This window comes from Monopterus albus, unplaced genomic scaffold (assembly GCF_001952655.1).
Source record: "Monopterus albus unplaced genomic scaffold, M_albus_1.0 scaffold82.1, whole genome shotgun sequence".
NCBI lineage: Eukaryota > Metazoa > Chordata > Actinopteri > Synbranchiformes > Synbranchidae > Monopterus > Monopterus albus.
In genome coordinates, this window is record NW_018127962.1 from 1411075 (window position 1) to 1438429 (window position 27355).

Genomic DNA, 27355 nt, shown 5'->3' on the forward strand with positions numbered 1-27355 from the left:
AATTTAAATGTGGACATAAAAAATAGTAATAGAATTGATGAGTTTAAACATAAATATAAAGGTATGTGTCAATCAAGATATATGCAAGAACAGGCTTAATGATTAATTAGATGGAACATTGTGGGTGTGGTGTATGAATGTTAACACTTTGTAATAATTCTTTAGTGTATTACTTGTGTGGTGTAGAAGATAATTATTTATGTAGAGATATTGCTTAGGACTTAAAAGTTGTAAGATGATGTCATGGGGTAGGACTGGATAAGTCTAACTTCTTCCTACTCCGTTCAAGCATGTACTAGGTATAAGCAAATTAATATTGGATTATTATTGTTGGATATGTGTGAAATTACATGTGTTGACATATCAACTGTTTTACATGCTTGAATGAATAAATCAAATCAAATCAATCAAAATAATTGTGGTCATAAAAAGAACTGGTTTCAGTCCAAGCATGCAAGTCTCAAGTGCTTGAGGACCAATCATAGTAAAGTCCATTCCAGTTGCAAGTACTGTAGAATTGAGCGGAATGATATACAGTGGGTACGGAAAGTATTCAGACCCCCTTAAATTTTTCACTCTTTGTTATATTGCAGCCATATGCTAAAATCATTTAAGTTCATTTTTTCCTTATTAATGTACACACAGCACCCCATATTGACAGAAAAACACAGAATGTTTGACATTTTTGCAGATTTATTAAAAAAGAAAAACTGAAATATCACATGGTCATAAGTATTCAGACCCTTTGCTGTGACACTCATATATTTAACTTAGGTGCTGTCCATTTTGTCTGATCATCCCTGAGATGGTTCTACACCTTCATTTGAGTCCAGCTGTGTTTGATTATACTGACTGGACGTGATTAGGAAAGCCACACACCTGTCTATATAAGACCCTACACACTCAGGGTGTGTACAAACCTTTTCTACCTCCATTTTATTTAAAGCACATTAGTATTTAGTTCAGGCAGAGCCCTGAGGTTCCAGTTGCATTAGCTAATTAAGTTGCATCAGCTGCTTCGTTCATGCTTTACAATCATTGGCTAATTCATCAGGTGTGGAAAGCTCTTTGGTCCTGGCCATGGTGAAGAGTTTGGAATCTGGACTGATTGATCGATTGCTTCTGTGGACAGGTCTCTTTTATACAGGTAACAAGCTGAGAGGGCTCCCAATGTCAGCTCGTTACCTGTATAAAACACACCTGGGAGCCAGAGATCTTGCTGACTGATAGGGGATCAAATACTTATTTCATTCATGAAAATTACTTTATAACTTTTTTTGTAATGCATTTTTCTGGATTTTTTCCTTATTGTTGTGTCTCTCACTGTTCACATAAACCTACCATTGAAATTGTAGACTGATCATTTCTTTGTTAGTGGGCAAACTTACAAAATCAGCTGGGGTTCAAATAGTTTTTTCCCTGACTGTATTTCTATGTGCAAGTCAGTCTATATACTGTAATGGGATGAAACTAGTAATGTCCAGTCATATTAATGTTGCTGTACAGCCACGATGGCATGACCAATCTCAGCATTTCTCGTATCAAAGTTTCTGGCATTAACATGACTAAGATTTTATGTTGGTGTATGGGTTTATTAGAGAGAATCAAGTTTCAAGTGTGACAGCTCTGATTTTAAATGTCATAGTTAACTTTCATAATTATTTTCCTGTTCTTATTTCCATCTAGTCTTATTTTATTGCTATTTCATTAATGTATGTTTTGGCAATATTTGCACATGCACACTGTGTAATAAAAAATGGACAAATAATACAAAAGAAAAAGGGGGGGCGGGCAGACACACATTTAATCCACTGCATATAGTATGTGTCAAATGAACCCCTTAATTTCAGTACATGTGTAACTTCAACACTTGCATATACTTGTATACTAAAGAAAAACTTGCTTGTGTGATGAACAGTTGTTTGGGAAGCCGCAGGCCCAGACAGTGCTTACCTCATGCCTGTCAGGAGCAATAAAGTTTAAATACTCATCGGACTCATAGAGGACAGAGAAGGCCAGCTCTAACACCTCCTGGAGAAAGGACAGAATGAAAGGTTGGAGGGGGAGCAGGGAGAACGAGAAAACCGTGCAAAGAGAGCCGGCAGTGACAGAGTGGTGGAGATGGGATGGAGGGGTAAAAGAAAATAGGGTACAAGGAAAAAAGAAGAAATAACAGGTGAGATTTACACCACAATGCTGCCATACCAGTGCAGTCTACCTCTCTTCACATCTAGTCACCATCTGTTACACAGCTGCACATCGACTCACCAGCTATCAGCGAGAGAGAAGAGAAGTGCCTGGGACGCCTTCAGAAAAGAGAGATTGAAAAATGCCTGGGGGTACTGGGAATATGATGTGTTATGATTTCAGGTATATCCTAACAACCCACTATGGTCTACTGCAGCAAATAAACTGAATGCAGTGTGACACAGACAACCAAATTTGTATACATGAAAGCAATTCATTAAGTGTGTGCTTATATTCTGGGTGCAATTACTGTAGCATCTGATTTAGTAAGGCAGCAAGAAATTACACAATCTGCAGCCTTTTGTGAGGGAGAGCTTAAAAGATTCGGTTCAGTGGTGGAACTTGTGTCAGATCAGGAGACTCAGAGAAGATTCAGTGATGCTGAAACTGAAGTTCTTACTACTGAAGTAATAATTTACATCATCCAAAATTCTATTCTCAAAACATCTATCTGTTAATTTACATCTGCTCTTTATTTACCAAAAAGCTAGTAACTAATGCAGAGTTTTTTAGGCTAATTTATGAATACAGAAAAATCTTAAAAGACACAAAATAAAGAAGGCTCTACAGTATGCTACTGGCTCTGTAGGCTGTACTTTGGCGCAACACTGCTTTGAGCTAAATCCTAACACCTGCCTGCTAACATGCTGATGTTGGGTAAACCACTACTGTGGGGTGGATAGACCTGATGGGCACAATTTTGATCCTGAAAGTCACCTTGGCTTTTATAAATTTCATATATTTGAATGAATTAGATTTTTCACAAACATTAATTTATACATGGAAATGTGTTTAAAAATAAAGATTTTATGAAAGTGCGATTTCGATAGTGAAACCACATTATCGAATGCATGGTCAGGGACCACCTGCTATGACTTCACAGACCACCAGGGGGCCATGGACCACTGGTTGAAAACCCTGGGTTTACTATAGTAGCCATGTCAGTTTAGTGTGTTAGGTTCCCTAAAAAAACTAAAACAAACAAACAAACAAAAAAAAAGTGCATAGAAATGCTTTAGAAGACATGGTGACTGAAGAAATATGCTATAAAATAGAAAACTGGGAGGGTGGTTAAAGAAAACAAACACATCCAATAATCAAATATGTTCCCTTCAAAACTTATGTGATGGCTGATTTGTCCAAACAAAAATCAAAAAATATTAAACTAACATCACAATCCACACACAATATAGTCATGGTCTAAAGCGAACCCTGACCACTGGGCTTTTTCTTTACTTCTGTTTCTAAGTAGGCATTCATTATATTATGGGCTATGATTTGTGTATGCACAGGGTGCTGTACCTGTGATTGTAGGCAGAAGGGCAAGCTAACTACAACCAAACATACTTTTGTAATTAAAATATATATAATCCCCACAGTGCACTAACAGCCCATATTTAGAACCACAAAACAACTCTGCTCTCTTTTAACCATTGTTTTTTTTTTTGCTCTAATTAAATGCAGCCCCCTCTTGGTGGAACTGTGTCTGCTATCATTTAGTTTCAGTGAAACACTGGTTAATTAAATTTCTCTTTCCCCCAAAGAGCCTTATTTTAGTATACTGTAGGTGCACAATTCTGCACCTGCCCCTTACAAGCAAAGGATTTTCCAGACACATCAAAAATTGCATGAACGTTCATAAATGCGTGCAATCATCCATGCTTATTATGCTGTATATCCCCCAGTCTTCAGTTTAATCTGCCCTTTAAAATGCACATAGAGCAAAAAGGTTTGCTTCAGTAATGGGATGCAAAGTGTAGTACAGCTGACAGGCAAACGGCTCCTCCGCGTCTGCGTACCTGTGTTCGAATTAACCACGTCTTGAGGCACAGAACGTGTCTGCAATAAGGTAAATCCAAATTTACGGGAGATATTTGTGAACGGAATAATTACAAAAATATATTAGAATTAAAATTATCAAAAAAATAGCATGTGATGAATACATCTAGTAGAAAATGGGAGACAATCTGAAAACAATACTTGCCACCGTGTCCCACAAATGGTCCACATGCCATTTCTGCTCTAAACCTACAAAAGGTGACTTTGTTTGGCCATGTAACAGTGAATAATCAAATAGGAAAGTGTTCTCATTCATAATGGAACATGCCTGCTAGATGGGCCTCTGAGTTCCCTTCCCCCTTCTTCAGGTCATTCTCCTGCGCTTATCGACATGATAATAAAAGAGAAAAATTAGGAAGGAGCTGTGCTCCTTTGTCTTTGTCTCCAAGGCTTATCCTAGAGCCAATATATCAGAGTCCCATGGGTGGGGTGTGAAGGTTTGCAAAGGCAAAGTGCGGGAGAAGAAGGGCCGATGTGTACACAGGCACAGACAAGATGGCTCTCATCCTGGTTAAGGCACCGCAGACACCATGCCAATTGTTACTCTCCAATTTAAACACCAAGAACAACATGTCAGTATGTTTCTGGTGGCTCTGGAGTGACTTGTGTTTGCAGCTAAAGGAATAGTCTGTGATGTATTTCTACATAACCCCATTGATGGACACGTCTCTCCGTGCCAAGCACTGAGATGCAAGTTTTTGCATTAGTTCTCAGAGCAAAATTATGTAATCATGTTATGCAACTCTCACACAGAAATTCTCCCGCTTGGATACACACCCTCCCACTCAAATGAACGCATGTGTACACGTGTGTGAGGAAACACGCACCTTGTTTAGCTTCAGGGCTCCCTTTTCCTTCATGTGAGGACAGTCTTTGCCGGTTATAACAGCTTTGATATCAGCCACAGGCACTGTAAAAAGGACAGAAGTGAGTTCGCTGCAGCAGCAGCAGCAATTACAACATCAACAACATCTCTGTGACAAATGTGTCATCCCAGATGGGTGGCTGGTTTATCCAAATGATTAAAACTTAAAATCCTCCCCAGATTTGTCACTCTACAAGAATTATAAGTGAAACTTGTGCTAACACTGACTCTTCAAGCCAACAGCTGCTGTCAGTTACAGTTGTTTTTCCACTGTCAGGACTGTGTTTTGGGGCCATGTTTGCCTTCAATATAGACAAACAGTAGTCTTGTAGACAATATATACTGGAATAAATATTAAGAGCTGCAAGTGATAATAAGCACAATAAGAATATATACTGTGTCATAATAGTGGGTGAAGACTATCAGCAGTTTCAGACACTCACATTTGTCCTGTAAAGAATCATGGGGCACCTCGCCCTGAGGGCACTCCTCCAGATCTCCATAGTGGAGGACTTTATGATTTGGCGATAGACGGCAATACCAAAACTTATCTATGAGAAACAATAGAGAGAAAACATCACAGAGGAGAAGAAGAGACAGATTTAGCAAATTAATGAAATAAGTCAGTGGCTGGCACAAAGCATCATATGGGACTCCATGAGTCATCGACAGGAGAGAAAATTTGAATGGCAAAAGAATCTGACCAAAAAAAAAAAAACTGCCTTGAGGAAAATCCACATGCAGGGAGGGATTTCGATTGACAACAAAACAGAGTTGGTTTTTATCATTTCGACAACAGGCACTCAGTTCAACCTTAACTGTGACCTGCTGTGACTAACTGAGAAAGTTTGAGGCCTGTTCTTTACCATTTGTTGTTTGTACAGTGGTACTGCATGTCTCATCTTTTAGAAAGCTTCACACAGATAAATGTGTTTGAATGCATTTTATTTATTATTTTTAATTTTAATAACAAAATGTATTTAAATGTTTTAAAGCTTGATTAATACATTGGTATTTCTCACCTTTAGGAGAGGCCATCATAGGGTTTGGACCCAGGAGTACATTTGAACTCTTTTACCATTTTCATGGTCAAATTCCTGAAGCCAAGTGGAGTGTAGATGGAAACCTGCTCAAAACGCTAATTTGGTCTTTCAAAGTGTTTAGGAGTGTTTTCTACTGTTACCTTAAAATATTTGTCTAAGAATTCATAAAACAGTAGATATTCCGGTGCACATGACGGATGTCTAGATCATCGTCAACAGTCGTATATGATGGTTAATATAAAAAGTACTGGCACTAGCTGCCAAGAGCCCTAAATTAAAGGGGCATCACCTGGTGCAGAGTTGTCATCTTGTTTGATTGTTTTTCATTTGTTTTTCTTCATTTTTTCATTTTTATTGTTTTTAGTCTTCACTGTTGGCCAAGCTGTTCTGCATAAAGCTAGTAAGAGCTGTTTACAAGGTAGTCAAACAACCCAAGTGTTTTTATACTGTGGCTCTTAAAATGTACAGTGAAATGCACAAAAGGGGAACAGTATTAGGAAAAAATATTAGGAAAAAGGTGTTATACTACACAGGAGGCCATGGCCTTTTGTGCCTTTGGCCTGAAATGAAAAGCAGTTTTGTGGTAAAATGGACTAGTACCATGACTAGTTGTAATTATTTTGCATAGTGGTATGGCCCAAGACATATCCTTTTCCATGATCAAAATGCAACTAAACATTTTTCGTGATGATTTTTATTCAAGTCTAAGTCCAGGTTTACCTGTTAAAATGTGATACCACCACTGTAATGACCATGTCTGGTTAAAGGTGACGCATAATCACCACCCTATTTAATAGACAATTTTCGATCGCGCCGAGTGTTTTTCTCTTGATGACTGTAGCAGTGGAGGTCTGCATCTAACAGTTGCGTCACCGCCTCCACCGCAGCCTCGGCAGCCAGCCCGGTGGTGTTCTTTCGAGGTTTCCTGCCAAGGCGGACACCGAGCTGAGCTGGCAGAGACGGGACACAGACTGGGGAGGCTTGGCTGGCGTGCGCACGGGTGGCACCGTCCAAATCCTAATTGCTGAAAATAGACAGTTGGTGGTGGCAGGCTGGTGAAGAGTGGCACTAGGCCTTGGGAGATGTGTATGATAGCTGTGAGGAGGGAGGGATTGCAATCAACTGCTCATCCTAACTGACGGCGTGTCTATATACTGTACAAGTACGTACGTTTTCCCTTTGGCCGGAAGATGCTGCATCTCTATTGTGGATTTAATATCATTGTCGAATCATTTCATACTGTAACACTCTTGATTTGATTCAACAGAATCAATTTAAATAACAAAAGTTTACTTTTGATTTAGTGCAGCATTTACAAAAAACACACTTCCCCTGAGCTCCAAGGGCTTTTACCTGCCAGCATCCTGCACTTAAAACAACTACAGGGAGCACTCTTTCTTCCAAACTTTCACAACACCATCAGCCTGAGCTTTTACAGCGAAACATCACCTTGTAATGGTCAAACTGGCACTCGGGAAGGTAGAAAGAGGAGTCATCTACACTGAAGCCAGCTAAATGAATATTTGATGTAGGTACTTGAATCCCTGCAGGCTGGAGGACTTTAAAATAGTCATGAGAGAAGATTGGGGGAAGGAGAAAGGCAGAGAGGAGGGTGTATGCAAAAAGATACATAACAATAGACAAAGAGTTAATATACATTATGCAAGCATAAAAAGTGTTAAAGTTTGTCTGAGGAAAGTACAGATGACAGAAAAATATAAACTAATAAAGTTTAACATTATGCATGCAACCCCCCCCCCATCTTGATTTAACATCTCATCCCATGTGAGCACTAAGTGAAAATTAAACTTGCTGCAGGGCCTTTTTAAAATCTTGTTTATAATGCCTAAAGGCTGCAGACAAAGTTATCTTCACATTGCATGTATAGTATATACTGTTCGTACCAGTATGAGAACGAAGAGTGGCAGATACTGTAGGGAAGGAGCTGCAGGAGTATTGTGGAGAAACAGCATGTCCGTGACTCCTTCAAGTGTCCTCAGAAGTAAAGACTGCTACAGTTAGCGACTAGCCTAAAGACAGTGTGCTGTTGCAGCACATTAAAGCCAGTGTAACCCTACAGGCTACTGTGCAAAATTAAATCCAGTGAGCCTCATGAACTCCATTACTTTAGATACTGTGAGTGGGCGTACTGTTTCTGAAGGGCTAATGGTTTTGTTTCTGTGTTTTGGTATGTGTGTGGCTGCATGCATATATCCTCCATTCATTTGACATTTTAGCTAGGGTCTAGTAAGAAATAATATGGTCATACAGTACGAGTCCATTCATGGCATGTTGCTGAGCACAAGCTTGATGAGCATAAATTAGCCAACCACAAAAAGCAAAAACAATCACACACTCAGTTTAGGTAACGCCTTCCACCTGAACATCTGTCCTACCATCCTTTTTCTTCACTTCTATGTTTGTTTTCAGTTTACTGGTTTCCGTGGTCCAGCTTTGAACATCTGGATGACAGCTGTTAAGAATAGTTGTGATCAGATTTTAGAATGCCAGAATACATTGGTGAAAGGAGGAAGGAGGTTCTACTCAATTTGATTTGACTCATGGGAAAGTACAGGTCCTGATGACAGTAATGCAGTACTAGCTACCACCCCCCAACTGAGGAGCAATGCACAATACAGGCGAAATGACACCGCCGCTACCTCCCCCTCCACTGTTTCACTCCTCTTCTCTCACGTTCTCTCTCTCAATGCAGTCAGTGTGAAACATAATATTAGGCTGATTGATATGAATATGTTCCTCTCTGGTTTTTCCTTTGCATCCTTCTTCCTCTCACCCCTATGTATCACTGAGGAATTCATCAGTACTTCTATCAAATGAAGTCTAATGAAAGGACTGTATGTGAATCTTTGCATCTCAAAAAACCCAGCGAAGCAGGGCACCACAGACAAAACAGACATACTGAATGTGTGGCTACAAAATATGTGTTATGTCTCAGCAGAAGAAATACTGCGCTATCATTTCCTACAGCAGCCTTGCCACTCTAAGGCCTGAGGTTCCTGCTCTTTTGTCATTCTTTCATGTCTTTTCTCAAAGCCTCCACTAGAAGTTGTGTTGATAAGTGCAAAGTAAAAAAGTGTGTTTATCCTTGTTTTGCTTTATGTCATGCTTCTCTGCATGCTATACTGTATATCTGCATTTAGACGGGGGTGAAAGCAGAGACGACAGAGACATGTATCACTTTTCTGTGGGTTTTTCAATAAGAGAGTCACTATATGCCTATGTGAGCAATTATGACAGCAGATTCACAGCATCTAGGATCTTTCAAATAAAGGTGAATTTCACTATGTGGTTATAATCTGTGGGTGAAGGCAGTGTAACATCAGGTCCATGTGCATACTGTATGAGCGTCTCACCTTGCCTCCTGCGACTACTGATTTTCCTGAAGCACGTTCCCTCACACAACCTGTTGAGCCTCTGCTGCTTTATTAGCTCCATGATCTCTGGCTGGATCTTCTCTCGCAGCTCCCTGTGGGAAAAATAAAGAAATAAATAGGTGATTAGCTATTTTTTATAATGAAAATGCAACATGCTAAATAAAAAGTGGCATTTGCTAAAGAAAACCATGATAAAATGTTTCACATTTTTCATCAAAGAATAAAAATGAAATGATAATGTGAAAGACAAATGAATGGACATGAAGTAATTACCATCTTAAAACTTATTCAATGACCTGCTTTAGAATCACAAAGTGTAGATCTTGATAAGTAAAAGTTTCTTAGGGCCGCCTAAAATATGCTCCGAGGTTAATTTAGCCACTTGATATGCTGCACTACAGTAAATTAGAAGCATCTTACATTCAGTAACGTTCTGTCATCTGATGTTACCACTTCTCGGAAGAAAAGGGTTTATGAACTAAATTAATCTACATTCCAGTTAGAATTACACAAGACAATGCCAAAAGAGGCAGAGACAAACCAGGAAAATGCAGGCACCGTGCCCATATTAATGAAAAGCTAGGATACTTTGTCGTGAAGTGCTGCAGATGTAGATTAATCTGCCTTTTTTTTAGCTTCTCCTCTCAACACTAATGAACAGGATTTTAGCTCAAATCTTCTAAATCACTTTCTGCTGTGCAGAACAGAGGACACAGACAATGTGTGAACAAATAAACAGCCTTTTCAACTGCAACCAAGGTAACCATACACAACATAGTTGGCTGTAGCATGAAAATGCTGAGAAAAGACAAACATTAAAAATGCAGGGTAAAAATGACAAAAGCCTAAACTAACAACAAAAATCGACTACTGTATAACTAATTTGCATTTTTGTCAAAAGGCTAAAACTAAATCACATTTAGCTGTCGAGGTTAACACTGCTGTAGACCACACCCATCCAGTGTGGCAAGCAGGTGACAGCAAGCTTCAAGATACTCCAAGACCCTGAAGTGAATTGTGTTATATTTCCCCAGGCTATCTGGCAGTGCGCAATATTCATCTGACTGACAAAATCCCCTGGATTATGACTGTCAGGAGGGAACAGAGAATAAGAAACAGAGAGATACAGTATATACCTCCACACTATTGTGCTATACTCAGACATATGTCACACCATATCCCAGAAGGACAGTTGATCACTGGAAATCTGTCCTGCTTGAATTGCTGACAGTTATTCATGCGTCTACAGTACAATGCAAAGCACACAGTGCTAGTCAACATGAATTTTGTACTGTATACGTTTGCCAGAGAAGTGCTGCTGCTCCACATCTATTACTCATAATTATACTTGAGGCCCTTCTCTTCCAATTTCCTTCTCATTCTTTTTCAATTCTAGAAATATGGAAATGTTGGCAGGATTTCAGGTTTTGTAAAAACACAAAGGCTATGCATTTCTAACAGTCTCTTGTATTTCCCCTCATTGATGCTCCTGTCCTTTTTTTGTCCTCCTCTTCTCCTTTGGGAACACTTGCTCTTGTCTCCTTTCATCTGTCTCCCCGCTTGCCCTCCCTGTCTGCCTCATCAGTGACTCCAGTCATTTCATTGATCTGTGGACATACACTCTGACATCTTTAAAGAAACAGCAGGGAACAGTGGGGTTTATCTGAGAAAGGATGGTTGATGATGGCTCAGCCTTACTGCCTCCATCCTTCTGATTGAGCTAGACACAGGTGAGACTGTTTTTGTCTGAGAGTTTTAAATGGTTTGGCTGCTCTGTCTTCTTATGGGGTCGTTTCAGTTTCACTTTAAACCAATTCTTTCCAGCAAATGCAGAAAATCATAAACAACTGAATTAAAGGGCTGATGTGTTGCACTGATAGGCCTCTATAAAGGAATTACTCTGGATGATATCAGGTGTTCAAACCTTGTAGAAATGTACAGTACATCCACAGTATATCAGTGGAATATCGCCAAGCACAGAGGGAAAGGAGAATCAAAAATAAATTAAGCTAAACTGCTTTACGTCCCAGTTTTCTGGAGGCTGCATTAGAAGTAATTCTGAGCTGACAAATGTGCTGCACAAATATGTGATGCTGATTTTAGATGGTTTGTGCAAGCAACTTTTGATAAAAAAAAAAAAAAATCATACATCGCAAAAAAATAGTTATAATAAAATACCTTCAAATTCTAGAAACAAAAGTCAGAATGACATAAAAAAATCCCTCAGCTGAGATGTCTGACAAGAGAGACAGCTTTGATCTGAAGTTATAATGGCTCCTCTTCACCTTCTTTTGACCTCTAAGGTCAGTCTCTACTATGATTGATAGCAGGAAATCTGTAGAAACTGCAGCAGGTATTACAGAGTTGTGTTAAGTTTGGAGTTTGATGTGTACAGCTCAGTGGGTTTACTAGTTATGAGAGCACCATATTGATTACCCCCAGACTGCTGTTTAACAGCCTGAATTTGTTGCATGTGGCTATACATTTATTTTTCTTAGTTATTGAAATTAATTGTGTTATACACAAGTGTCCATAAAAGTGTCTGTAATCCAACGAACTCTAAATGTGAATAAGATCTCCAAACTCCAAAAATACTTTTAAAATACCTCCCATCTTTACACAGGGAATTTCAGCTTCTCTCCTCTGGACAAAGGTTTTTAGTTCCAAGGTGTAAACAAAGCTTTACAAACAGCTCTGTCCAGCTGCTATCACTGAGATTAATAGGTTGTAGGAATATTTGTTACTTATTTTGTTAATTGTGAGTGATTGTTACTGATATTTCTCCCCCTCATTTGTGTTCTGATTGGTGGAGCCTCAAGTACTTTTATCATATTATATTGTTTTTTTTCTTATGTCATATATGTTTTGTGTGTTATCTTGCTGCAAAACAAATCTAACTATGGGTACACATAAAGTAAACTAACCTAACCTAAGATCACTAGATCTATGAATTAAAAATTAAATTATCTTTAGTTGTTTAAAAAATGTTAGTGTTTTAAGGAATATTTTTTGCTGCTTCATTGGCTTTTGCTCTGCTTTCTCCATTAGGATTAACTGGTTGCTGAAGTTTGGTCTCTACCCTCCCATATCGATTTAATAAGCCCTGGCTCAGCATTGATTACTGTTCAAGGTGAAAAGTTCTCTCTGTAAAATGATTTTTCAGTAGTGCTTGCTACTCCATTATACACAGGCAGGACAAAACGGTGTTCTTCATTACAGGGCCTACATCCATGATCAGTCAATGAATGATCTATTACAGACTAACTCTCAATGCTTAATGAGCTGGAGGGTTGTTAATGGAGTATTCGCAGCGACTGCCATTTGCAGACAATTTGAATTTAATAGATATTTTCAATAAGGGAAAGAAAGAACAGGTGCAACCTGCTTTAGACCAGTGGCTGGCATTTGGCTGACAAATGGAAAGAAGAAAAAAGAAGCAATTACAAGTACATTAATGACCACTGCACTTATTTGTAAATGCAAATAATGATGTCCTCATTTTGCATTAGACAAGGAGAAGGAAAACTGCAATTAAAAGAGGGATAGCACTGAGCAAATACTACAGAAAATATCTTGTCCTTGTATTCAAAGTGTTTTTATTCGTCTCTAAACAAAGCTGTCACACCGACAGTATGTATGAATACAATTAGGAGAATGTTGTGGTTGGCAGTAAAACCCTTTGACAAGAGGGTGCAGGTACTTTTTTGGATGTCACACTATGATTTAGTCATATTTGTCACTGATTGGTTTACTCACAAAATGGGGCGGGACTGGAAGTCTTCCTGGTTCATCCTCTCGGATTGGCGTATTTTAAGGATCTCTGTGTAGCTCAGGTTCTGCAGGCGACTCTTGAACTGGTCCAAGGAATTAGGCTTGAGAGTCAGCGCTCGCATGATCTGCTCCCTCACCACCTGCATTACCTGCAGAACGAAGTGGAGAGGCAGAGGAGGGCAGAATGAGATCATAGATGCAATGGACATATAGCGTGTGTGTGTGTGTGTGTGTGTTAGCCACAAAGTCAGGACAGTCAGGAAGTCAAAAGTAAGTCCATCTCTGTTTTGGGGTTCAGGGGGGACATAGAAACGTAAACCTGTTTCGTTCCCAACAAGATTAATGAATTTTTTCAGAACCAGAGCTTGTAATCCAGTCTGGTGTACTGAGCCTTAAGAGGGAAAAAGCAAAGTAGAATAATTCAACAGGGACTGGTCAACTGTTAGCCCCAGTATCACGCATGACCGAACTTGCTTTTAATACCCCAGCCAGCTAATACCATTAATCTGTCTATGGCTGCCGACACATGACAAGAGGCGTGCTCCAACTCATCAGTCCTACTCGAGGGGGCTTTGTGATCAGCGGAGGAAAGCACACTACAGCAACACATAAAACACATCGTGCATGTCTAGATCAATTAGCCCACATCCTAACAGCATATATACACATTACTGTCAGGAGATAATTAAAGTCTACTCACATTATCCTCAAGTGGTGACAGAGAAATGCAGGACAACAGCTACAAACACGCATTCAAGACGCTGAAAATCAATTAGAATCATTAAAATTTTATAATATGAACACTCTGCCTCAGAGAAAATCTAAAAGCTTACACATTTTCTGTCAATTATCAACTAATACAGAATACCTACTGCAATAAAGTATAAATTGCTATTAATTGACTGAATGGTTACTAAATTATGTCTTCCTGAGATCCCAACATATTTGCTTTCACTTGCAGATCAAGTCAAACACTAAAGGTGGCAAAAACCACCAAACAAATCCAAGGGATGAAACACAATGCTACTTGAAGTCAATGAGATGTGAAATGGAATTATAGTCCAGTTTTAACACAGTTAATAAGGCACAGTCTCTCTCCAAAGTCTAAAACGCCCTTATCATTCTGCACGAACACTTGAGCCTCCAGAAAAATGACTCCCAAGCTGAAATCTTCAATGACAGCTGCTTCCATTTAACCTCACACTCTTACAAGTGATTTGCATAATTAAAAACTGAGAACTAATAACTCAAAATATGGATTCATTTTTGTGCATACTCATATTCAGCATACTCACAGATCTGAGTGCAAACGTAACTCCCGATGTGCTGAAACACAACAGTGGTTTCCTCTCAAAACTGACAGCAGCTGAGACGGCTTGGGCTGATGTGCAAATCCTACTGAGATGCTTTATGTGATATTTGACCAAAAAATAAATGAGCTTTGTAAAGTTTCTTTGGCTAAGTTGAACAGAGCCACTCTAGTTACTGCAAACAGTGTAACAGCAGATGTGACAAGCAGCCCTGATTATGCATCAGCCTCGTTAGCATCCGCCTCTGGGCCTGCAGATGCTGATTCACTGATCACACCAAGATGACAGAAAGAAATAGAACATCTTCCCTTCTGGCCTTTGATTTTGCGCTACTGTATTTTTCTCTCTCTCTCTCTCTTTTTTTTTAAATTCTTGCCTTGTAGATCAAATGCTTAATCATGCACAAGTATTTCCAGCCTCTGCAAGTACACCTCCTCCCAAGATGCTGACCTTATCATAGCGAGAGACGTACATGTATAAGAAAAGGAAGGGATTTTTATGGACTTTTCTTATAATAGACATGTTCTCCTGTTCAGTACTATCCTGTTTCATCTGGGTTCCTCAACCTTAACAACAATGCCAAAACAAAGGGAGCCAAGATCCCAAACATAGTCTTATGTAATACTGTTCTTATTGCCATTTGTGCTTACTGCAAGCGATTACTCATCAGCTTGCTAACCTCTGGACTCTCACTACTCAGACTAAGCCAGCATGAGAGCATTAAAAATGGAAGACTGGAGCTGTTGAAAATGAAGCATTAACAGCACAAGCCTTGACCTCAGAACCAAAAAACAGAACAACTCTAGACAACAGAGGTGATTGAGGATAATCATCTTGAATCAGCATGATATTCACTGTGTTAAAAAGCAAGTGGTTTGTACTCAGAGCCCCTCTTTCCGGTGTTGACGCTGTACAGAAAAAGGAATGAATCAAATTTTTTTTTAAATATAAATCTGATAGGCCTTGAAGGTTATATTCAGTTAGATTCCTCTGACATTGGTCTTATTACATCACTACAGATGGCTCAATCTCTGCTTCTGGACCCTGTATAAACCAGTCCAATGTATTAACGAAGCTCAAACACACATCTGTGTCAGTGCACATGAGGTCTTCTCCAGTGTTACCCAAATCAAACTGGCATTAAGGCTGATGAAGAACATCCATGACTCAGCACAAGTTACAACTTGTGAATCCATCTCGTGTTCACTTAAGGGAGGAATTGAACTGAATGCATTTCTTTTGCACAACACGTAAACCTTGTGAGGAAACTAAGACTGAAGTTGAAGTTTTATTTCAGGCACAAGTCTTGGTTTTCTTTGGAGGCTTGTTGCTGCCACCTTCTTGATTACAAGGACTTGTTATACATTAATGCACCAACACAATGTCTTCAAATATTTATCACAGTGCTGTCATCAGAGGAAAACGGTTCACTCATCCCTGTGCTTTTTTTGTACTCCAAGACAAAATTGTACTCGTCCAACTTGCTCAGGGTGGTCAGGCCAGCGCCGCCATTGGTGTGTGAGTGTGTGCATGAGTGGGTGAATCTGCAAAGTGCTTTGGCGAGGTAGAAAAGCGCTATACGAGTGCAGCCCATTTACTATATCGTTACAAATCTATTTCACTTCTTCCAGTCATAATGTTAGATCACAAGACATATCTGCTGTCTAGTGTACAGACAGAGACAGGAAAGAATTGTTTTCTGCTTTCTGCTCCAGCCACAGAGAGAAATGAAAGAATTTGGTATCTCAGACTGATTTTACCAGTTGTTTTATATCAGGGTTTAATAACTCTTAGCATCTTTTTTTGTTGTGTTATATATGACTGTTATAAATGAATGGTCTTATATTTATATAGCACTTTTCTATGCACTGATGCACACTACCCATTCACACACCAGTGTCATTACCAGGATCAACTGGGGTTCAGTGTCTTGCTCAAGGACACTTCAGTGTATGGACTGGAGAAGCCAAGGATTGAACCACCAACCCGCTGGTTAGGAGATGACCCGTTTTACCTCCTGAGCGACAGCCACCACCGAACTAATGTGTATTTTTATGTATTTAAGTGACTGCTCTATTGCGTTGCTATTGTGGTCAGGCTTCTCCTGCAAAACAGATCATGTATCACAACAAGTCCTGGGCAAATAAAGGTTAAACAGTAAAATTAAATAGTTTTTAAATCCCCCAGTTGACAAAAAAACAAAAACAGAAAGTTGCTGGTAGCATAAATGTAGCAAACATGTAAATGCAAGAAAAAAAGTACCATTGCTAGAGGGTGTGGACTGACACTTTCCCTCAGGCCAAGACATACTGTATATGAGGGTGCCCTCACATACAGTATGTCTTGTAATCTGCCCTTGTCCGTGATTGCCTGTAGTTTGTATGTCGTATTTTCACAGGAAAAAAACAGCGTCCAGCCTCCAGCCTCCCTTACTCCTCCCCTCTGAGGTGATAAATGTTTTTATAAATTGGGGGGCGACACAGTCTGTAATCACACTATGACAAATTCATCACTCATGTCAACTACTTTTAATCACATCTTCATGGAGAAACCCATCACAAATTTTCACACACACACAAACCTGAAATCTGATAATTAAGCCTCAAATTAGTTTTTCCATTAAGTTTACAAATGGTCTGTCAGCGATTCTAGAAGGAACAATCTAATTCAAATGAAAGAAACTATGACCATAAAAAGCTTTGGTAACCTCCATTTTAGTTTAACTTTGGAGTACAATGAAGACTGCAGTTTCTAGACACAAAACAAACCCTCCAATTGTTTTCTGAAATCATCAGTGCTTTTTAAAGCAGATCTAATGTCACCTGCAGCCTGCTTCCCAACCTGGATCTCTAGTGACCCCAACCCCGGGGTTCCTAGAGTCGTCCCTGGGGAATGTTTACTAATATGCCTTGTTTGCAGTCATGTCTGTGGCAGGAAAACAATTTTGCTGGCCCATGTGGCTGCATTCATGCTAATTAGCACTGTGAATATTCATCAGAGTTAATATGAACACATGGTCCTTTCTCACTAGGGCGGGTGGGAATTATGAATATTTTATCCTCATCCTTTTTTCTAGCACTCGTTGCTCACCTTGGTAGAGGCGAGATGACGTCGGTGTTGAAACAAACTTTGCAGGCTGAGCTCGACCAGGATAAATTTAGGTTCAGTTTGGTATTGGTGTCATCTTAGCAACACTCTGGATCAGTGTTGCTAGTCAGAGCTGTTCCAAGAGTGGTCGGTTCCATCTTGTCCGCCTTTCTTTCTGTCCGTTTCTACACTCCGTCTCGGACTCGCTTCCGAACAACAAGGGATTATTCTTAACTCCTTCTCAGCAAAGTTAGACAGCAGAACAAGTATGAGAAAAAAGTAATTAAACACTGTCCCATGAGCCATCCAGCACACTGACTTGTATGCTACACTCCTCTATGCTCAATCTTCACCTTTCTTTCTCTCAGTATCTTCTCAAACAGGACAGTCAGACAGTTCCTCTCTCCTGGAGCTGCCCCACCATCCATCATCGACAACGCATCAGCCTCAACAAATTACCTTCCCCCTTCTTGCCGACTAACCGACTGACGGCGCTGCTCCGTTTACCTAAGAGGATGCTAATGACATCATTTTTCAGCTGTCAGTCAAACGCTTATCTACCACTCAAACCCAGGTGGAGAAATCTGGAGATGTGTGCTGGAGAGACACTTTGGTGGGTAAATAATAAGGTAGTAATCACAGAATAATGACTTTGCTGATACTCCCTAAAAGCAATCAAAAAGTGGATCTCATGTGGTGATAATGGGACCGTAGCTGAAGTGCGTCTCTGCATTTTATGCTTTGAAGTAGACAAAACATGCATGCTTGTGCACATACAGAATGACATTCACACACTTAAAAGCACATAAAAAGTACACACTGTCAGAGGAGTTGTTTTTGATGCAGAGAAGCAAAAGAGAATACAGGGACTCTAATTCCCTTTTACTGAAATGGTAATTACATTTTCTCTCCCCATTATCTCCTTGATGTCAATTTAAAAATAAAACTATGCCACAGAGATGGACATGAAAAGATGCCCATCCCTTATCACACTCCACTGAAAGAGAAGTGCTGGTATGTACTGTGTTAAATTTAGAAGCTGATAAATATGCATTGAATAAAAATAAAAAGTGTTCTGGAAGCTGACGGGACTCGGGGTGGGGGGGGGAGTTGTGGTTGAAGATTTATGGCTGCAGTACTAAACTTAAATAAGTTTTTTTTACTGCTGTATTACAACTAAAAGTGGGCATTGTGACTCTATAGCTAGAGCTGACTTTAATATCACTACCTCTGTTATAGAGATTTGGGGAAATGAGAAGTCATGTTAAACAGCAGTTATCGGTTAGCCAATGACTGTCAATCCAGGTTAAACACAGGCAGGCTAATGCAATGGCGCTCCCAAGGTGTGGCCATGGCCCCCCCCACAAGTGACAAGCCCTGGTTTATTTAAATTCTTTGCAAACGAGCCCTTAAAAATCTGACACACCAAGCAGACTTGAAAGAACTAGCAGTGACGAAAGCTGACCTGTGCATCGCCTCATGTCAGCTTTCTCTGGGCCTGTCAGGTGTGGCACTTGCACACACCGCACAGACTACAGCCAACGGCCGACTAGCACGCGCATGCTGCTGCGCCTGTGTGACAGAAATAACTCCCCCTACCAGCAGGTAGCAGTATCAATATTCACCCTTCAAAAAGGGAAAGGAGGAGAGCTAGACTGCGGACATTATAAACAAAGCACCTCATGTTCAAAACAGTGCTGCCGTTCTCTGCCCTTGGGTCTTTTAGTTGTGGAGCTAAGCAGCTAAGAAATAATATTTATGTTTAAACAACCCACAGACTTGATTTATTGCTAATGATGCATTCAAACTAGCATTAATAATGAATGATTCCTTGATTGATCTGATGTGAATATCAGAATCTGATAGTCACATGAGATCCACCAAGGAATTAAACAATATATAACACACTAAACATATATAACAATATATACACATTAAACAATATTGTATACTGTAGTATCTTTCCTTTCTATTAATTTGCATAGCCCTAAATTCATCTTTGCTGTGTTTTTTGTGTGTCACATCAAGATTTTCATTATGTCAGATACATGTAGTTCGACATAAGTACTGTATAAAACTAATACAAAAATCAGCTGCAAGAGTATCATCATCAAATATTGCTTCTGTGGTTAGGTAACTCCCTATTGTTTATTTGGAATAAACAAGAAAAATAAGACAATGGCTACTTGGTAAACTACATGGACAAAAATATTATGTCATGGAATTATTTTCTTAGAATTATGTAGATTTCGACATGTAAACAAGCTCACGTTGGTGGAAGCATAAGGCCGAGTGATCATGTCAGCCAGCAAGTTGCCGCAGAGATATATTCTTTCCGACCCAGAAATAAAGCTGAACAATTATTTGAATGAAATCATCTTTATTTAACTCTCTCTGAGACTAACCACCTGCCCTAATAACTACTGGCTAACACGTCTTTTCATTTCCCAGAATCTCTATAATGGAGGTAGAGAAAATTGGCACTAGCTATAGAGTCACCCTACTCACATTTAGGGGAAATACAGCAGGTTAAAAAAGAAAAACAAGGTTATCCTTTAAGGCAAGCCATCTCTTACCATATCACTGTTAAAGTTTTTGTTATATACAGTATTCTAATGCAATAGGCATCCATCCTGTTGAGACCAGTGAATGCGCCTTGCCATTCAAATAGGAGTATGGCTAACAGAGTGTAATCTACACTGGGTCAAATCAAGTATTGGCAAGCTAAAGCTCTTGTTTGTACACACACTATATATCGTAAGCACCCAGATATTGTTTGTATTGTTTGTGTTTATGAATCGGTAGTGACACTACTCCATGCCAACTGTGCCAGTATTTAGTCTCAATCATCCCCACAGTCTCTATATAAGAGGACGTTCGGGGAAGCACAACAAGACATAGATGGCAGCCTGACAGGTGTTGAACAGCACAAGCACACACCATGGATTCGCTTTGGTCACTGCACAGTGCAGTGCTTCAAATACGTCCCACAGGCTAGGGTTGCAAAAACCGTGTACTGAAACAGCAGTCCCTGCTGCTTTGAGGGTCAGCGACATTTGTATGCAACTCACATGAGATGACATGGGCAACCTTTACCATTATATGGATGGTAAAACAGTTTTCAGCAGAATGGGGATTGTTAAATGTGACAAAATCAATATGGATCACATAATGGACATCATGAAGAGCAGCGAAACAGTTCTTTCCACTGTTGTCTGCTCCTCAGCATCACTAAAATGATGTTATCAATCTCCGTCTGTCGGCAGAAAATTTATAATATTGCTACTATTTAGTTTAACCTATTTTTCAAAATATCAAACACTGGCTTGCTGCAGCTTCTCAGACAGGGTTTGACTGCTTTCTCTTTCTGCACATCTTTGTAAACTAAATATATTTTGTATCAGATTGAAAATGAAACAATCTGAAGATGTGGTGAAAAATATTCTGTGCACTTTTCACTAGTTTCTGAGATTTTACAAAAAAAAAAAAATTAATCAAGATAATAACCGGCAGATTACACGGTAATGAAAATATTCATCAGCTGCAGCACCGATAATGAGCCTTTACAGTCTTATTCCTATTTTTTGTAATTCTATCTCAAACAAAGTTGAGATAAACAAACCTATAGTATGTAGTGACAGGGTGTGTTTTCAGGTAGGGTGAAGAGCAGGACTTGAATGCCGCACAACAGCCACATTCCCAGATGATATTTATTATATTCAATTTTCAATTAGCTTATCCTGGCAACCTTGTTATGGCTTTATGTTAAGTCTGCTAAGAGCAGCTAAGTGGAAAGGCACTACTTTAAGCCATTAAAATTTCATTATGTATCTACAGTCACGGCTCGAACGTAAAGAGTAGATCTGGATATTTCATACAGTAAAATAGAGTGGTAAGGGGTAAATGTAACTTTAAATGGCAGTGAAAAGCAGCTCTTTTCTCTCTTAGTAAATGCTTTACGGACCTGCTTTACAGCATTATTGCATCACAGGTATCAACACATACTACACTGTAGGAAAGACAGGTGTACATACTCCCATTGTACACAGTTATACTGCACATGTACTGTACAAATGTATTCCTTCTTGTAAATGCATTATACAGTATGAACAAGCACCAGCCCAAAAGAAACTAAACTATTAACTCTCTGTAAATTCCCAGCATACACACAAAACACATCTGGAGACCTCCTTATATCAGTCCTGATCTTTCTGCATGAGTGTTGCAGGTTGGTGCTTGCTGCTGTTGTGGCCATATTTAGAGGGCTAGCTATGAGTTTTTCTGACAAACTGTCACAGGAGCTCCTTTTCGACTTCCAGCTCCATGTGAGGGGATGACTGGAGAACAAAGCTGTCTGGGAAATTGCCACTTACTGAGAGTCCCTCAAGAAATGCTGATGGAAGCCAGGTGCTGACCTTGGCTTGGGCACGGTGTTGCATTAATGAGAGTTTTATTATGACACTGCTGTTGCAGGAAATATGAACAGTCTGCATTAATTGTCCCAGAGGGATCAGTAAATTGGTTGTGATTAAACATCTTTTCAAGGACATCCAAACAGGGATTTTGTCATTATATGTGGTGACTCATCGAGGACAAGCATTATCCATACCGCAACGCTGCTGGATAATGATGCTGCATGAAAAGTCTGATTTGATTGCATTTCTGGATCCGACTTGAAGTTCTTTAAAAAAAAATGAAGTCACACAAATTTGCCACAAAGCGCATACAGCTCCTATTTAACACATTTTTGCTGCACAAGCCACACACTCTAGTCTAACTTTCCATGAGGTTTTGCAGCAGTGAAATTTGAGGACTGGGAGGAAGTGGAGTCTATGGTGGCCTCTGACCCAGCCTAGTTAGTGTTTTTACCAGTATTGTCTTATTACTATTCCCCAGTATTGAGCTGCTGTGCCCCAGTAAAATAACACATTCAAGTTTTAACAAGCTCCTATATTTGGCAGCAGATTAATAATATAACGGGAAAAAATTTGATTTGTTGCTCTGATCCAGAATGTCAAAGCAAAATACAAGCTGAGGCGCAGCGGTCAGGGTTTGTACACCATGCACGTTGTAGCTGGTGCACTGCAGCGCGCACGCAGAAATGCGTGTGCTGTGCACATAACAAAAGAGAGGAATGAACTGAGGTATGTGATGGGGACTGAATTAAGTTTTTGAATAATACTGATGATCTGATTTTGACTAAAACATTACTGACTCCTGTAGATGGACATAAGAAAATTATTTAGAGGAGGCAGAAAGAAGGAAGAAGTTCAGAGAGATGAGGGTGAGAGAGGTGAGACCTGGCTATAGTTGGTAAACAAGTTAACACTAGTATAGTTAACTGGTACATAACTGGGCACAGATGTTAAGAAAATTAAAGCTCTGTATATCAATGCATATGATCAGTTGGACTAAAATGTTATTAATCAAAAAAATGCATAATACATCACACATAGCAGCCTATGTTAACGTTGGACCATTTAATCTGCACTTAATGAAAAGCCTATAGCATATTAAAAACATTGTTTTATGCAGCTTTAATAAACTGGTGAACCTGAGGCAGGAAGGGAAAGTGTCTGTGCAGGGCCCTCTATGGAGACAGGTTTGGGACCACCAGCCATCCACTGCACAATACAATTTTGAAATAACGATATGTTATATGGCCTTATGAGTTACACACACACACAAAAAGAATGACTGTGTTTGTCTTTAATTATTTGTTGATAAATTAATTTGTTGTGAAAGCTTCAATTTGACAAACCAAACTGGGGCTGCTCAATTTACAGTAGTTATAGTAAAATGCAGAAGAATACAAAGAAGTGTGCAATACAGAGCCAGACTTTTACACCTTAAAATCATGTTAAGAATGCTCTCAATGTATGCTGAAATAAACACTTTCATAAAGATTAAGTTGTCGTAGTAGCAGCAAAAAGTAGAATAGTGGGCTAAGCATGGGAAGCTCATAGCACATTTCATTCATGCAGTAAACATTCAAGAAAGAAATTGTGTGAACTGTGAGTAATGAGGGGCCTGTGCCCCAGTAGAGCTTTATATCTAGCAACGCCCCTGTCAAAGACAGAGAACTTCTGAATAACACATACTGGATCTGTGTTTGTCTCCCTTCCATGTACTGTATCATCACCCCCACAGAGACAGATGAAGTGCTTAAACTGAAACCCAGACAAAAACAGATTATCAAACGATGCTAATGATAAGGCTCACAGCAGTCAAGTCCCAGCATGAATACACAATAAGTCACACCCACACATACAGTAAGAGCCTCTGTGGAGACCCTTCCTTGTCTGCAAGGAATTTAAAGTATAGATTGTGGACTGCACAGAAAGGATTACGTACACGTGCTTCATGCAAATGTACTTCTTAGGAAACAGGCATAAATAAATGCATAGATATAAAACTAAATCAAAAGACAGGAAAACCTGAGTTTACTCTGCTTTTCCCCTGCTGATTTCCAGTGAGCCACAGCAGAGAGAAGACAACAGTATCATTATCTTAGTAGACAACAAAACTAAATGTTAGCTCTGCATCTCTGCTCAGGCAACTCTGTGGGTTTGATGCAAATGGATGATGATCTCTCCTGTCAGATTAGTGAGGTTAGTGTGAGGGAACCAACAGAGATCCCGCTTAGACACACAACCACACACTCACAAAAACTAATGCATGGTACACACTCATATACAAACCATGAAACAAAGACAAGACAAACAAAACCTTACGCACGCTTAGAAGGACAAAAACGCACCATTTGTTGCACTGTATGTACAAACACACTTAGGCACTGTCCAAGTGTGCAGAAACACGTGCAAAAACAATAAAGCAAACCTTGTTAAGGGAGTGGGAGGTGAGGCAGCCAGGCAGAAAGATATAAATAGCCTGTCTGAGTTCAACAATAGAGGTGGTGGTGATGGTGGTGGGGTGTTCGAAGACAAGAATGAGCAGGAGGAAAAGAGAGAGAGGTCAGGAGGGAGACAAAACAAAAGAGGAATAAGGAATTGACAGAAAAAAGTGTGTGGAAAGATCTAGACTATTGGAGAGGTAAATAAAACCAGTATGGAATAAGGAAACAACATCTGCAGGAGAGGAAATGAGTGGGAGAGGGGCTGGTTTTCTGATAAGAGCCATACATGTACTGTTTCATGCAAAGCATGACAGCAGCAGTCACAGTCGCTGGCATGTGGCAATGTGTGCAGCGCTTTCACCAGCTGTCTAGAGCCACTTCCTAGAATCTAAACATGGCATCCGCCCAAAACCGTTGGCACCTGTGCTAACATTATTATTGTCACATCACTTCTGACTGGACGTCTCAGCACCCACCTCATTAATCATGCATGCGTGCATGTTAACCTTCTGGCAAAGAGGAGGAACTGTCCTGTTGCTAAAGAGCAGCAGCAGAAACCATTTGCATTGATTTGCATTAAGCATCCTTAATTGATTTGGAGTGGGAAGCCTTAAATAAGACTGAAATAGCAGCTAGACACCACATGTAAATATCCTGAAACATTAGGTAAATAATAACTGATGCATGAGAGGGTTCCTAAGCTGCAGCTGCTGAGGCTTTTGAGGACTTCCATGAGAATAATCGTGCATGGGGCAACATGGCTGAACAAAACAGATTATCTACACTCCCCAGGCCAGAACAGAAATGTCCTACATCAATAAAAAAGGACTTTGCTTTAAATCTGCACTTGGTTCATTTAGCTGAAGTGCTCATCCAGAGGGACTTAAAATGGGTGACCAGCTTTAACGCCTCTGGCTCAAGGGCGCCCTATGCAGGACAGTTTTTTTTTGTTGTTGTTGTGGTTCAAATTGGCTCAACATTAAGGGAACACTATTGTAAACAGGGTTGCAACAAAAGTCTATTCTTAGTCTACTGTTTTTTTTTAAGAAATAGTTTGACATTTTGAGAAACAGGCTTGTTTGCAGTCTTGTTAATAGTTAGATGAGAAGATTGATAGTCTCATATCTGTCTGTTCATAAAGAATTGGGATCCAGTGGCATATAAGAATTCTTGTGCAGCTCTCCTTTGGAGTCAGGTACGGAATCAAAAGCCAGAAAGAACACTTAGTCTTAAAATAAAAAAGTTACATAAAGACAACAAAGCATTAAAAAGGTAAGGAAGTGAGGGGTTATAACATACTAAAACACAGTTTATATTCAGGCCTGTTTCCATTGCTTGGTAGAGAATGTCCTGCTATTACTCAGGTCCCCCAAGAGAAAACTGTTGATGAGATGCTCTTACAAACATACCTTGTGGAACATTTCTGTATTATTATTGCGCATGTCTAGTAAGGGGTTATTGCACGTATATACTCACATTTCTCACATTTTCATATTTGCCATCAGTCTTACTGTGGCAGGGAAAAAGCTGTTGTAAAGTCTAGTTCTGTGTGATGATACTGTCTGCCCTGCTGTGTCTGAGGCTGTAGGTGACAGTTAGCTTAGCATAAAGACTGGAACAGCTTGCTGGTAATGTCAGAACAGTCTAGTACCCCAGTAAGACCCATCAGATGTATAAAATATGGGTGCCATGACAGCTCCCAGAAGTGAAGCCGCCACGGCGTGATCGTCCCCTGGTGGCTGGTTGCAGTATAGGTGATAAATCCCAACGCCCCAGGTTAGTGGACGGGAAGGAGCCAAACTAAAAACTCAAAGTAAATACCAGAAGTGATTTCAGTGGTTTTTGGTAGATATTATCATGCCGATGTGTGTACAAGTAGTCATTTTTAAGGTAAGGTTGTTTTACATAAGGTAATAGATTATATAAAAAGTCATGTATTTCAGATGATTTTACAGCTTTGATTGGCGGCCTGATAACGTCACTCAACCACTAGGCCACTACTGCACAAAATGCCACGATGGCAGCTGCCATACTGACAATATTTTGGCTTCAATTTTGCATAGTGAAGGGAAGTGGTGACATGCTGTCTATATTTATACAGTCCATAATAAGACCACAGTAGGTCGTTTCTACACACGTTTGTTTGTATGAATTTAATTTAAAAAATACATATAAAAAAGAAGAAAGAATACAGCATTGCAATAAACCTCTTCCTACCTTTTCAGGTATGTTGTATGTAAATGTTTCTCTCATGTTCCTGTATTTATGCTAGGCTAAGCTACAGTGTCTCCTGGCTGCAGCTTCATGTTACAGTGGTATACAGTACAGTGGTATTGTTCTCATGTAACTCTCTGCAAAAAAGTGTATTTTACAAAATGTCAATCTATTCCTTTTTTGATTAAATAAATATTAAAATATATTAATAAAATGTTTAAAGAATATCAGAAATTAATAGTGAACAGCTGGATTTTAAATTGCACTGTGTTGAATTTACAATATAAAACAGAAAAGAAGCAAATCTGTAACTTGGTTTTTTCTTTTCTTAATTTATGACTAATGATAAAAATTGCTGAATAATAATAATCTGACTAAACAATTCAGCACAATTCAATATGTATACAGTAGTAGGTCAGCTGGTAAAGAGATTGTTCCTTCACATAAAGCCAAATTTAAAAGCCCAATGACTGTTCAAAACAAAAAATCAGGCAGTCACAGTATTTCACAGACTCCCGCTCAACAGTCAGGGGCTGACCTCACTCTAATCCTGTGTCTAACTCCTCTGACTAAAACGCTGGTTGAAGCTCATCCAAGGCTCAGAGAGACAGTGCGGAGTAGAGAAGAGCAGCAGCGGCACTGAATTCCTCTGGTGACAAATGGTGGGTACTGGTGATGTGGAGTAACCCCATTCACAACAACAAAGCCCACCCCCCCACCCCACACAC

The 27355-nt window shown here is 39.6% G+C and overlaps 1 protein-coding gene across 4 annotated transcripts in view; it reads right to left on the bottom strand.

Annotated features, from left to right (window-relative positions):
• elmo1 (engulfment and cell motility 1 (ced-12 homolog, C. elegans)) overlaps positions 1–27355 on the bottom strand; it is a 106275-nt gene that overhangs the window by 1924 nt on the left and 76996 nt on the right. For all 4 annotated transcript variants that reach the window (XM_020606861.1, XM_020606859.1, XM_020606860.1 and 1 more), the window contains 5 exons: positions 13146–13309; positions 9369–9481; positions 5395–5502; positions 4914–4996; positions 1954–2031 (listed from right to left, as the gene is read on the bottom strand). In XM_020606861.1, coding sequence (XP_020462517.1) covers positions 1954–2031; positions 4914–4996; positions 5395–5502; positions 9369–9481; positions 13146–13309 — 546 coding nt within the window. The remainder of the gene's footprint in view (positions 1–1953; positions 2032–4913; positions 4997–5394; positions 5503–9368; positions 9482–13145; positions 13310–27355) is intronic.